The sequence below is a fragment of the Otolemur garnettii genome, unplaced genomic scaffold, assembly GCF_000181295.1.
Source record: "Otolemur garnettii isolate 467f Iridium unplaced genomic scaffold, OtoGar3 scaffold00257, whole genome shotgun sequence".
Lineage (NCBI taxonomy): Eukaryota > Metazoa > Chordata > Mammalia > Primates > Galagidae > Otolemur > Otolemur garnettii.
In genome coordinates, this window is record NW_003852652.1 from 824522 (window position 1) to 839156 (window position 14635).

Consider the following 14635-nt stretch of genomic DNA (forward strand, 5'->3'; position numbering starts at 1 on the left):
GACGCCCAGGACGGGCACGCGCAGGGGGGGCAGACGCCCAGGACGGGCACGCGCAGGGGGGGCAGACGCCCAGGACGGGCACGCGCAGGGGAGGCAGATGCGTGAACCAAGCAGACGCAGGGGACAGGCAGGCGTGCGGGACAGGCAGACAAGCAGTACATCTATTGCAGTGAGACTTCAGAGGGACTGGCAATTTGGAGAAAAACGTCTCAAAGGACTCCTTGGCGGGATAGCAATGAATGAAAACTAGGTTAAGAAACATTAAAGAAAATGTTTATTATAACTCTAACCTGAGATTTTATTTTTTATTAAATCATAACTGTGTACATTAATGCATTTTTGGGGTACAATGTGCTGATTTGATATATAGTGGGGACAGCTTACATCAAACATGTTAACATAACCATCACCTCACTTTTTGTTGTGGTAGGACTTTTATACTCTTAATAGTTTTGAAATGTACCATTGCATTGTGCACATTAGGTGAAGTCCCACCAAATACCCTCCCACCTCCCAAGCCCCCTCCCCTCCCTTCCTTTTTTCTGGACTATAGTTTTGTTTTATCATTCATATGATTATACCTAACCTGAGATTTTTTAATTGAATTTTTAGAAAGGAGAATAACAATATTTGTCATTTCATCCAACCTCCAAGAAACTGCATCTCAAAGATTCTTAAGTGTTTAACTTCAATAAAATTCAGGCAATTTAAAAAAGACCTCAAGATGGATGTCAAGAATTAGCTATTGGTGGGACATGGCTCACTCCTGTAATCCTACCACTCTGGGAGGAGCTCAAGAATTTGAGACCAGCCTGAGCAAGAATGAGACTCCATCCCTACTAAAAATAGAAAAGTTAGTCAGGCATGATAACAGGTACCTGTAGTCTCAGCTACTCAGGAGGATCTCTTCAGCCCAGGAGTTTGAGGTTGCACTGAGTGACAGAATAGGACTCCTTCTCAAAAGAGTTAGCTGTTGACAGAGCCCGCAGTGGCTTCCACCACAGCCTTCCTGAAGCTCCTTGGAGAAAGCTCATCCAACTGGCTCTCACTTGCACACATTGTTAACTCGGACCCCATACCAGAAGCTGGAATCCAGATCTCTTTGGCATTAGCACCCAGGCTTTGTACGTGACAATAAAGCCTGAGGCTGCAATGGAATTGATTAAACAGTGTCAGCCATCATGTCCACCTTTGTTTAGTAAGTAGCAACCATCAGAAAAGGAAACCAAGAATATCACAGTTGGAAGACATTAAGGAGGGATCTGGCTTTGATGAGGAAAGGGGTTTAAGGAAATTAGTACAAAGCATTTAACTTTAGAATTTAACAACTAATATGCTGATTTTTTAATTGCAGTATAACTTGTATGTAGAGAAGCCTATAAATTTTAAGTGAAAATTGATGCCCTTTTACCCACCATCTAAACCAAGAAATGGAACATTGTCAGTGTCCCACAATCCCCCTTCCAGTCCCCTCTTAGTGACTATCCTGACTTGTATCCCATAGATTAGTTTTGCCTATTTGTGAACTTTATATAAATGTGACCTTATAGTACACTTAAGTGTCTGGCATTTTTTGCTGAACGTTGTTTGTGAGATGCATCTTTATCAGCACAGATACCAGTAGTTAATTTTCATTTCTGTTCAACATTCCATGTATAACTATACCTTAGCAGGTCCATCCATCACACTGTCCATGGACAGCTGAGTTGCTCCCAGTTGGGAGCATCGTGAATAATGCTGTGACACCCTGCTCTGCATCTTCTGGCACACACATTCATGTCTTTCTGCTCCATGTCTATCTAGACATGGAAATGCTGGATCATAGCGCAGGCATATTTTTCTTCAGTATATGAAACAGTTTTCCAGAGTGGATGTGCCACTTCACACAGCTGCCAGCAGTGTGTGAGAGTCTGGTTGTCCTGGTATCTTCATCCTGTTGGTTATAGCAATTCTGCTGAGTATACAAGGCTGTTTTCTCATGATTTTCATTTTCCTCATGCCTAGTGAGGTTAAGCCCTGAATCACATGTTTTTTGACCATTTGGATATACTTTCTGATAATATGCCTGTCTAAAAACAGAAAAACCCACTTTTCCATCAGGATTTCTTTTTCTTACTATCTTGTCATACTCTAGAGGAGGGCTTTGTCAGAAACATGTATTATGGGTATCTTGCCCTCTCCTGTTTAACAAATCTTTGCCAATCCAAGGGCCATAAGATATTATCCGAAGTTTTCTTTTAAAAGCTTTATTATTTTCGTAATTCATGTAGATTTTTGGTAAATGATGTGAGGAGTCAACCAAGAGCCATATCTTTTCTGTGTGACTATCCACTTTGGTCCAGCCCTGCTCGTCAGGACCACTCTCTCCACTGCACGCAGGGTAAGGGCCACATACACAGAGTCCGTCTTCAGATTCTCCATTCTTGCCCATTTGTCTGCTGTGCTGTCCTTGCCTTGGCACCACACCCAGTAAACAACTAGCTTTGTAATACATGTTGGTACCTGGTGGTGCGACTTTCCCAGCCTGCTTTTCTTCTTCAAGAAGGCCATGGCCATTCTTGGTCTTTTGCATTTCCCTATAAAGCTTAGAAGTGCCTTCCAAATCTCCACCAAACAACCAAACAAAACCTGCATATGTTTTATTGGAATCTGATTTAATTGGCATCTTTACAGTATTGAGTCTTCCAATCCATAACCATGGTATTTTTCTCTTCATACGCTAGTCAGATTGTTAATAGAACCAATGTCAAATCTAGAAATTATTTTATTATAAACTCTAATTTTCTTTTTCTTTTGAAGGCCACTCAGTGACAAAAATAACAACAGTGGGAATTCAGCTTTGAACAATACCACACCTAACACACCAAGACAGAATACATCAGCTCCTGTAAGAAAGCCAGGACCTCTGCCTTCTAGCTTGGATGACTTAAAGGTGATAATTTCGAGTACAGCTTATTCACCATAAGTACCACAAAAATGTAAATGATTTGCCAGATATGTCTAACAGATGTCAGCAGTTTCTAATAGACATTCAGCTTTACCGCTCTCATTTACTGAGCATGTACTTTGTAGCTACTTTGCCAGTTCTGTTGGGTTCCAGAGCCTGTGATTTTTTTCTTCCCTGCTCAATGTCAAGTTCAGAAGAAGCGGGAAAATTTTACAGCTGAGAACATGAGCTCTGGGTCCACCCTTCTGAGGTTTCTATCCCAGCTTAGCCTTCTGTTATCTATAGTAGTTTGAAAAGTACCTCAACCTTTGTCTGACTTATTTTCTCATCTGTAAAATGGGAAGAATAATAACACACCTTGTGGGGTCGTGTGAGGACCAGTTGAAAGAGTAAAGGAGTTCTCACAATGCCGCGCATGTGGCAGCTGCTCAGTAAATGTAGCTGTTACCATCATCGTCACTCCTAATCAATCTTTTCTTTAATGTAAAAGAGGAATTTCCCTTGAGAGAACAGTGATATAGTAAGAGTTTTTAGTTTTTAAAGACTCTTACTTTATCACTGTTCTCTTGAGTGCTTCAGGTCTGTAGTTATATGTGTTTATGTGTGTCAAAAGAAAAATACACAGTAATACGGAGTTGTCTGTCAGACCTTTTCAATCTCAAAAGCATTCCACAGATGTGTCAGAAAGTTACAATACCAAGAAATCTGCTTTGTTTGTACCTCCAGGTATCAGAACTGAAGACAGAACTGAAGTTAAGGGGTCTGCCGGTTTCAGGTACCAAACCAGACCTCATCGAACGCCTAAAACCCTACCAGGAAGCAAACAGCAGTGGCCTTGCTGCTGGCAGCATTGTGGCAGTGTCATCTTCAGCCGTTGTCACCAGTAACCCAGAAGTGACTGTGGCATTGCCAGTTACAACACTACATAACGCTGTGACTGGCTCAGCCTCCACTCTCAAGGCAGAACTGCCATCTGCTGGAACCAGCAATGTTGCCCGTGTAGAAAATGTTCATTCCCCTCTACCAATCTCGCCATCTCCCTCTGAACAGTCCAATCTGAGCGCTGATGACACAAACATGGCAGACACTTTCACTGAGATTATGACCATGATGTCTCCTTCGCAGTTCCTGTGTTCATCTCCTTTGAGAATGGCTAATAATGAGGACAGCCTGAGTCCCACCAGTAGCACTCTATCAAGTCTAGAACTGGATGCAGCTGAGAAGGACCGCAAGCTCCAAGAGAAAGAGAAGCAGATTGAAGAGTTGAAGAGGAAACTAGAACAAGAACAGAAGCTGGTAGAAGTTCTGAAGATGCAACTTGAGGTTGAAAAACGAGGGCAGCAGCAGCAGCGGCCACTGGAAGCCCAGCCCAGTGCCCCAGCTCATTCTGCCAACAAGTCAGATCAGAAACAAGGTGGTGTCGGTCCCTCCATCAAAGATGAGACCCCGCCCCCTGACTGCTCCGGCTCCAGGCAGCCTCTCCCAGGAGCCGGGCATTCTGTAGCCCAGCCTGTCGGTACAGGTGGCCAGACCCTTGTTGCCAAAAAGGCTGCGGTTATCAAGCAAGAGGCCCCCATGGCCCAGGCGGAGCAACAGAGCGTCGTCTCGCAGTTTTATGTGAGTTCCCAGGGACAGCCACCACCTGCCGTTGTCGCTCAGCCCCAGGCTTTACTGACCACACAAACTGCTCAGCTGCTGCTCCCAGTGTCCATCCAGGGCTCCAGTGTCACCTCAGTCCAGCTCCCAGCAGGCAGCCTCCAACTGCAGGTGTGGAGTGTGTCTTCAACTCGTTGGCCTTGCAGCAGGCCTAGGGCGGGAACTCTGCTGAGAGGGGGACAGAACTGGGCTTTTTCATAAATGCCTCCAAACAGGCTTCACAAGTGTAGAAAACTTACGTGTGTGTGGAAAAGTTATTCAAAAATTTAAATAGCTAGCACTGTCGTTATATAGTAAAAACAAATTCAAGATGCTTTTTCTATTTCTATTAGTTTTCCCCTTTAATGGACATGGTATCAGACGTCTAGACATTTTCTGCACACCAGTGACATTATTGTTACTGGTATTTACACACAAGGCAAGTGTCTGGCTTCACTTAATCCTCCCTTCCCTCAGAAGATCAGGTGCTGCAGCCACCTCTAGGTCGGGGCACTGAGGCCCAGAAGAGGTGCTCAGTAAGTTGCCCAGAGACAGAGCTGGTGCTTAGCCCTAGGTCTTTTGACTCCAGAGCCTTCACTCTTACTCTCATTCTTATATCCTGCCTCCCAAACTTAGTTCTTGAAAGGCACTATTAACACATAGTTTAACATAAGGAAAACATAACCACAAATTTATGAATGCGGAAGTTACTGAAAGCCATGATGAAACACTGATGAGCATGAAATTCCTTTCTGTGCCCTCATAACCTATGTGTTTACCTTACATTGCTTCCATGTAATGTGATTTTGCTAAGTTTTACCAAATGTGGACCACAAGCCAGTAAGAAACCATTTGGGCCAGTGCTTCTCAACCTTGAAAACCCGAACACCTGAAATAGCAGAGAAGAAGAATCTTACAGCCCTGGGTTAGGAGACATGGCCCAGGGGCTCTTTACCATATTCAAAAAAATTATAATTCCCCTATCTTATCTTTGGGATCGCCATGAAATTAAAAGTCTACTCCATAATAAATCTTTAAAACAATTGGGATTTTTTGGTCCAAATCTTCCATTGCTATTACAGGAACAAGAACTGTGTTTTACCCTTGGGGCAGTATGTGCCCTGGCACGTTGCTGGCTCTGCCCAGAGAGCACCTGCATAGCTTAAGCACAGGAATTTGGACGGTAGGGGCTCACTGCTCTCCCTGTTGCTAGTAAAAGTATTACAGTACCTGACTTCCTGTGTGCAGCAATGCTATAGGAATTTGAAGTAATAAGAACCTGTTTTCTCAAAATTTTCAAATGAAAATATCAGTTATAAGAGCATGAAAGTAACTGGTCTAGTGTTTCACTCTCTGGTTAGAATTGTTAAGGTTCAATTTTATGTGCATACTTTGTCTTACTTCGCTTTAGGTGCAATCCCTAAGTGAACAGTCTCTATCTAAACTCTTGGGTCTTTGATTCTGACAATTAAATTGATTTTTCTAAATCCACCCCCTAGACTCCACCACAAGCAGGAATCCAGACTCAGCCTCAGATAGCACCTGCTGCACAGATACCAACTGCTGCCTTGTCCTCAGGCTTGGCCCCAACTGCACCCCAGAAACAAGACCCTTTCACACAGCATGTTCTCAGTCGGCCTCAGCAAGTCAGAAAGGTTTGTGAATATGCTAATGAGCATAAGCTCCCCCTGAGTTTTGCTGTCTCCAGTGATCCTTTCAAGGAGCATCTTCAAAAGCCCAGTCCTTGGGAAGCTCTGGGTTCTTCTTTTCTCTGATCCATCTCCCTTAGGTTGATGGGCTACAGATTATCCAGTTACTGGGACAGAAAGTAGGCGCTTCCTTACTGAAAGATAGTTACCCCAACTAGCAACTGCTAACCCCTTTTCCAAGTTTCAAAAAAAAAATTTTTTTTTAGACCTCTCATTTTGAATGTGCTGAGTTTTAAAATAAATTTCTTCTCAAATTTATTGGGGGGAGGGGGAGGAATGTGCTCTTCCCTAGGAAAAGTTATTTGGAGATGAAAAAGATACTTCTACAATCTTTACCTTGAATAAGATCTTCACATATATATGGAAGAGTTTGTCATCTCACAGATTAAAAGCCACTTCTTAGGTGTTTGGCCTTAGCATAAGTTAGTTTACTTCTTTCCTCTGAGTGTCAGTTAGCTATAAAACGAAGGTGTTGGCCTGGGACTCAGTATCCTCATACTACGAGCTCATACCAAAAAAATCCCAGTGTTAAATCGCCCCAAGATTTCTGTCTTATCCATTAGGTGGAGCTGTGTACACATCTCTATGCCAAAAAAAATCTTGGACTTCAAAAACAGGTCTTGCTATTTTAAACCTTGAATAGTATTAATTGTAACATTTTAATCTTCAACATAAGAGAATCTACATACTTAGGTGTATCTGTTGATCTGCCTTCGGGTATTGTGAACCGTCTGGGCTAAAACAACCTTAGGAACTCATATGCTATATTCCCCGCTGAGAAATGAGTGAGAAAGGAATGACAGTTAAGTTTGGGGAAGTTCAGAATATCACTTCAGTGTAGTTGTAGGCAGTAAATGTTCAAGTATAAAGACAGTTTAGGGGAGGAAAGAGAAAAATAATATGTAGACAGGATAAGTGAGGGAATTTTCACCATGTCTCAAAATACTAGAATTTGGAGTCTTTCCTGCTAGTTTAAGGAAGTAATTTAGGAAATTCGTCTTTCTCAAACAGGTATATATTCACAGAACTCATCACAGAAGAGGTTGTTCTGTTTGGAGTATATACACATACACTTCTGTGTTTAAACATTTATGTTTATAATAAAAATATAGGAGAGGTTTTTCAGAATATTAGAGATATAAAGCATATTAAATATTTTTATTAGCAAACCAAGTTGTGTGAGATGCAGTTACCGTCTCAGCAATATGGCCATATACCTATTTGTAAAAGGCACTAAAACCCGCATGGCTCTTGAAGGGGGTGCTAAACAGAATGTTTTGGAGTTGCCAGGAAGAAATTCTCACCTCTGCCTAATAGGTCTAAGTAGAGCTTCCCAGAAGGTGGCAGGCTTTAAATGGGGTCTTGCATGTATTTAAAGAAATTTTTAAGAAACTAGAAAATTGGCCATGGCCACAGCATGTTTTTAGGTAGGGTGGAAAAGAAGCCAAGTAGGACAAAATGTAACATACTAGCCAAAGATGAGGATTTTACCACAAAGGCAGGAATACCACGAGTGTAGCAAGGGGCTCAGCCAGGTCAGCACTTTATGAAGTGAGTGTAATGGTGGGTTCCCAAGCAGGGTGGCTCAGCTGGGAGGCTGGGATGGAATACAGTGATGGAGGGCGAAGCCTTGGACTGGGACAGCAGAGAGCAGAGGCCTGATTCAAGAGGTGCTTCTGAGATGTGTGTGTACTAAGGAGAGGAAGCAGAGTCAACCGATGGCTCCATTTACCTAAGGGTTTGGAAAAAAAATGCAGAAGCAAGAAATATTTCCCCTCAGAGGCCAAGGGTAGTGGGAGAAGAGGATGTTCAGTTTGGAATGTATCTGAGGTGTCCAGGAAGATGATGTAAATGTGGCTGTGGTACTTGGGAGCAAGGTTAGAAGAAGAACGGTAGGATTATTAGCTTAATCATGAGCATTAAAGGCATGAGAGAAATGAGATCCCCCTATAGTGAGGGATAATGAGGAACCCGCTGTCTTTGAAGAGGAACATCGTGGAGAGCAGGCACTGTTTTCCCACTAAGTGCTCTGCACTGCCATGAAAGGCAAGTTACTAAGGGGACCTCATATGGTCCAAAGTGGGGGGAGGCAAACCATGGCCTGTGGGCCGAACCCAGCCTGTCCCTATTGGGTGACTGACACTGGATAGGCGCACAGCTGTCCCCGTTTGGTGACTGACACTGGATAGGTGCACAGCTGTCCCGTTTGGTGACTGACACTGGATAGGTGCACAGCTGTCCCGTTTGGTGACTGACACTGGATAGGCGCACAGCTGTCCCTGTTTGGTGACTGACACTGGATAGGTGCACAGCTGTCCCCGTTTGGTGACTGACACTGGATAGGCTCACAGCTGTCCCTGTTCATCTCCACAGCACCTGTGGCTCCACTGACAGAACCCAGTGGCCACATAGAGGCCACAGGGCCTACAAACCTTAAACTCCTTGTAGCCCTTTACAGAAAAAGTTGGTTCATCCCTGCTCGAAAACATGGTTTTCTTTAGTAGGAAGAACAGAACGACAAATTGATGGAGAAATATTTATTCATTACAGGTTTTCACAAACTCAGCATCATCAAATACGGTTCTTTCCTATCAGAGACAGTCTGCTCCAGCAGTCCAGCAGCCCTTCATTAACAAGGCCTCCAGCAGCAGCGTTCTACAGCCCAGAAATGCTCCCCTTCCTCCACTGCAAAACGGACCTAACACTGCCAGCAAGGTAACCCTGTGATGACTGTGCCAACTGGGGTATAAAATCAGTCCAGATCCTACAGCTTTGGGTATGGAGTGACTGAGTGTCAATACTAATGGAATGAGATTGTTGGAAATGCAGTGATGAGCAGGAGCTGGGCTGTTGTCACGGTGAAGGTGAGCCTTCCCTAGGCAAGGTGGCCACAGTGCTGCCAGCTTCACAGGTGTCTTAAAGCATCTGCTTATGAATTCCATGTTTTTGGCTACCACATGAAGAATAGCAGAGCTGTAAGAGTCTGGCCAGGGCAGGAGAAAGCTTATTATCAAGTGCTAACCTGTGCTCCTCCTCTGTTTGATACAGCCTAGTTCGCCCCCTTCACCTCAACAATTTGTTATCCAGCACTCTCTGTTTGGAAACCCCGTCACCAAGACAAAAGACCCTCCCCGCTATGAGGAGGCCATCAAGCAGACCCGCAGTGCACAGGCCTCCCTTCCCGAGGTATGTGAGGACAGCGGTCTTGGTTTGAAAGGCTTACATATGATGTGCCAGCCTCAAATCTGGACAAGCCATATGCTGAATCCCCTAAGAGTGACTTGCCTCAATAGGAACACAAAAATTAGGGCTGAGATCCTTGTACTTCAATGGTGATTTAAAAGCAAAATGTCATTCATCATGAAGAATCCCAAAATAACTTCTAGCAGCAGTGTAACCTGCAGTTAGTGCTTATTCAGAAATACAGTTTGTCTTTTAACTTTTTGTTCGGGGCAAGGGGATGAGTCATGTTAGGGATAAATGTGATTGTGATCAGGGCACATGTGTTCTAAGGCACATTTGTCAGATGAAACTGTCACTCTTCCACCTGTCTGATATTTAAGGCTGCCCAGCACCTAAATCTACTTGTCCCTTTCCATCTCTCTCTGGCCCCACGCACCTCCTGCCTCAGCAGGAAAGCCCAATATCCAAATATTGATATTGAGCTAATGTGCTTTGGAGGCTACAAATCTAAGGTTCTCCTGGCTTTACCATACAGCACCCACCTGGTGGGTTCTCCCGGCTTCGCCACACACAGCGCTCACCTGGTGGGTTCTCCCGGCTTTACCATACAGCGCCCACCTGGTGGGTTCTCCCACCTTCACCACACACAGCACCCACCTGGTGGGTTCTCCCACCTTCACCACACGCAGCGCCCACCTGGTGGGTTCTCCCACCTTCACCACACACAGCGCCCACCTGGTGGGTTCTCCCAGCTTCACCACACGCAGCGCCCACCTGGTGGGTTCTCCCGGCTTTACCACACACAGCGCCCACCTGGTGGGTTCTCCCACCTTCACCACACAGTGCCCACCTGGTGACCATGCAACCGCCTCTCCTCTGAGCCTTCCTTATCTCACTGATAGAATAGGAGCAGCCACAGTATTCTAAGGAATGGGAAACGTTATCTTTCCTACTTACGAAAGTACACAATGGGAGCCCAACCAGTACCCTACACACTTTTTTTAATATCCTCGCTTCCCTAAAGTTCTTCAAAGCTTAAAGCTAATGTTCAAGGAAGAACCCCAGCCTCACAGAGGATGCAAGGAGTTGCCCAACTCCACTCAATGGGAGCTAAAGGTAGGCAGAAGGCATAGTCCATCTGAGCCAGACAGCAGGAGCAGCAGCACAGTGGTGCCCAGCCCTTTTTCCTGCACTCCGTGGGCTGTCTCAGGAGGGCCAGATGGCGGCCATGCATTTGGTAGGTTGTGCTGCATTTAAGGAACATGAGGCTGAGGGCCCAGCAGGCAGCAAACAAGCCATTCGCCTCAACCAGGAAGCCGCACAGTCGTGCTATGGTTGCTGAGTGGCCTACTCAGTGTGGCACCCGGCAGAGGACACACGGGGCACTCAGGCCATAGGGGACAGCCTCTCTGAGGATCATGTGTTCCTTTGCACTCACTTAGTGCTGAAGGAAGATAACTTTTATAGTAAAATGTTCCTTTAGCTCCAGATTCAGCAAGGACTCTTATCTGTGAGGGAAAGACCAAATTTCAGAAATAGGTTAGAACACCTGCAGTAAGAATTAAACCAAATGGTACTGGACTAAACTGTCCTCCCCCGAGGCCTTTTCAGAAGTGACATCTATTCTCTTCATAAGGAGCAGAGATGAGGTGAAATGCCAAGAGCTTAACTGCAATTTTTAAGAAAATCAGCACTCATCCTTCCAAACCTGGTTCTTACGTAGGTTAATATGTACTGCTTACTCGATTTATGTGACGACAACAACAAAATCCTCCACTTTAACCCAAAATAGCTGATTGGAATTCCTGGTATTTAATGTCTCTAGATTCAGGTTTATATAGACAGAGCCAAGTGCTATATAGGTTTTTGTATTCAAATAAATAGCTCTTCATGTGCCATTCTGCACCAAACTCCAGGAATTCTAAGATGTTTTGGTTTTTTAATATATTTACTCAGACTTCAAGTTCCTCTAGTGGCTAAGAAGGCCCTACCAGTTCAATCTTCCCACAGGTAACAGCTATAAATCTTGGTTATAGAAGAAGAAGTCACTGAAGAGTACATAGAAGCCGTCATATTCTGGTAGGGAATCCCCTGCAAGGATGGGGGTCGTGTGCCAGTTCCCTCTTTTGATTCTGAGGTCAAGCTAAGTGGCAGGGTTACTGGTGGGAAGACCATCATCTTTATGGCCTGAGAAACCAAAAGACTGATTTGAAAGCAACCAAAGGAAAAGAGCCAGAAAAAAGGTTCCCGCATTCTGTCTGCCCACATCTCTGCCTGACCCCTCAGCCACACAGGCATGAAACAGACTCAGAGCAGCTCAGCTGAAGACAGAAGATCTAAAGTGAGATTGGAACCTCTACCCAAAAACATTTGGAAGTTAAAGTTCAACCAAGTTAATAACTTGCTAAAACAAAAGAAACCATTCTTCTGAGGAAAATAACAATCCACAGTCTCCACAATTTCACAACCATGACATCCGTTCATAATATGCAACATGTACAAAGAATCAGTAGATTATAACCTGTTCTCAAAGGAAAAAGGCAATCATCTGTGACCAGTCCTGAGCTAATCTAGATCTTAGAATTTACAGACAAGGATTTTAAAGCAACTATTACAACTGTCCACAATGATGTAAAAGTAAATATGTTCATAATAAATAGAAAGACAGGGATCTAAAAAGATGTAGAAATGACTTTTTTAAAGAAATAGATGACAATCTTATCTGGAACCAAAAGTATACAATATCTGAACTGAAAAAAAAGTTACAGATGAACTTGGCAGAACGGGGAGATGGCAGAAGAAATAAAGTCAGTGAATCTAAAGATAGAATTTACCTAATTTTAATAACAGAGGAGGAAAATTATTTTTTAAAAGTAAACAGAACTTCAGAGCCCTGTTATTACTATCAAATAATCCAACTCAGGAAGAAGAAAAATCCCAGAAGGAGAGGAAAGAAAAAATGGGTAAATAAATATTTAAAGAAATAATGGCCAAATTTTCACAAATATAATGAAAGACAAATGTATAGCTTTGAGATGCTTAAAGAACACCAAGCTAGATAAATAGAAGACCTAGTCACATGATAATCAAATTATTGAAGTCAAAGTTAAAGACAAAATCTTGAACGCATCAAAACAAAAGCAACACATCATATACAGGGCAGACAACTATTTGATTAATGTCAACTTTTCATCAAAAACTATAGAAAAACTGAAAAAGAGTCCAACAACATATTTAAAGTCTTTGGGAAGGAGAAGGTAGAAGGAATTGTCAACCCAGAATTCTTTATCAAGTTAAAAATATCCTTTAAGAATGAAAATGAACTAAAGATATTTTTAAATGCAGAAAAATTTTAACAATCACCCAAGATAATTGTTTTGAGGGGTTTCTAATGGGTATAAAGATGAAGAGAGAGATGGAGTAAGGGGCCTGTGTGGCTGCAGCTCTCTCTTCTTTCTGCAGGGCACATTCAGTTGAATTAGCCTATGAAAGCTAAGTGTGCGTCCTGCATTATCTACAGTAACAACTAAAAAATACAACACAGTGTAGTTCTTTAAAAAAAAACAAGAAGAATTAATAGAATACAAAAGTATCCCAATTTTATAAGGGCAAGAAGAACAAAGAAATCAGATAGGATAAAAAGAAAACAAATAATAAAATGAGAAACCCAAACTTAACCGTTACCATATTTAGTAGTAGAATAAACAATTAAAATGCAAAAATTGTCAGAATTGATAAAAAATGCCAGGCTCAACTATGTGCAGGGTGGCAGTTTTAAGATATATCTGCAGATTCTTTGACAGTCGTCCCTGGGCTGGGCTTACTGACTCACTTTGAACAAACAGAATTGGCAGACATGACAGAGAGACTAGGTCATCAAAGGCACACGCGTTCTACCTTACTCTCCAGTCGACTTCTCTCCCTGGGAAAGCCAGCTGTCAGGCCATGTAGACACGCCTGCCACCATCTGGAGAGGCTTATGTGACAAGAACTGAGGCCTCCCATCAGCTGCCAGCAGCAACTTGCCAGTCATGAGCCACCTTTACACAGGTGTTCTCCAGCTAACATCTTGACTGCAACCTCATGAAAGACCCCAAGCCAGAGCCACCCATTAAAACCATTCCCAAATTCCTGACCCACAGAAACTGGAACATTGTAGATTGTAAGCCACTTGACTTTAGAGTGATTTATAATACAGCACTGCATAACTAATGCATGCATCTGTGTGAGACATATTCTAAATACAGGGGCTCAGGTTGAAAGTAAATGGTTGGAGAAAGACATAGGAAATCTGCAGTAGCCAAAAAATGTGAACAGACATTTCCCCAAAGAAGATAAACAGATGGCAAATAAGGACATGAAAAGATGCTCAAAATCACTAGTCATCAATGCAATGCAAATTAAAGCTACAGTGCAATGTCACTACATACCTAATAGAATATCTAAAATTAAAAAGACTGACAATATGAAGTATTGGTGAGAATGTAAAATAACTTATACTATGTATCTTATACTATGAATTTCTGGTGGGAATGTAAAATGGTATGATCACTTTGGAAAATAATTTGCTGTTACTTAAAAAGCTAAACATATGCGGATGCCTGTAGTCCCAACTACTTGGGAGGCTGAGGCAAGAGAATCCCTTAAGCCCAGGAGTTTGAGGTGCTGTGAGCTGTGATGCCATGGCACTCTACCGAGGGTGACATAATAAGACTCTGTCTAAAAAAGAAAAACAAAAAACTAAACATATAACTACCCTGGGATCCAGTCACAATTCATATGTCATGAAATAAGACAGTTTGTTTATTCATTCACATATAACTACCCTGGGATCCAATTACAATTTCATTCTGAGGTATGTACCCAAGAGAAAAGAAAATATATCCATACAAAGACTTGTATATAAATGTTCACAACAAACTTTTTTATGATAACCAAAAACTAGAAACCCAAACGTCTATTAACAGGTTAATAAAGGGCCAGGTATTGTGGCTCACGCCTGTACTCCCAACATTTCAGAAAGCCAAGACGAGGATCACTTGAGGCCAGGAGTTTGAGACCAGCCAGAGCAACATAGCAAGAACTCATCTCTATGGGGCATAGAGAAAAACAAAAACTAGCTGGGTGTGGGGCCCATACCTGTAATCCCAGCTACTTCTCA

At 42.9% G+C, this 14635-nt stretch overlaps 1 protein-coding gene across 4 annotated transcripts in view; it reads left to right on the forward strand.

The window, feature by feature from the left end:
- Positions 1-14635, forward strand: part of MKL2 (MKL1/myocardin like 2) — a 214557-nt gene that overhangs the window by 190272 nt on the left and 9650 nt on the right. For all 4 annotated transcript variants that reach the window (XM_023508554.1, XM_023508553.1, XM_003802728.3 and 1 more), the window contains 5 exons: positions 2800-2932; positions 3674-4714; positions 6082-6237; positions 8842-9006; positions 9340-9477. In XM_023508554.1, the coding sequence (XP_023364322.1) occupies positions 2800-2932; positions 3674-4714; positions 6082-6237; positions 8842-9006; positions 9340-9477 (1633 nt within the window). The remainder of the gene's footprint in view (positions 1-2799; positions 2933-3673; positions 4715-6081; positions 6238-8841; positions 9007-9339; positions 9478-14635) is intronic.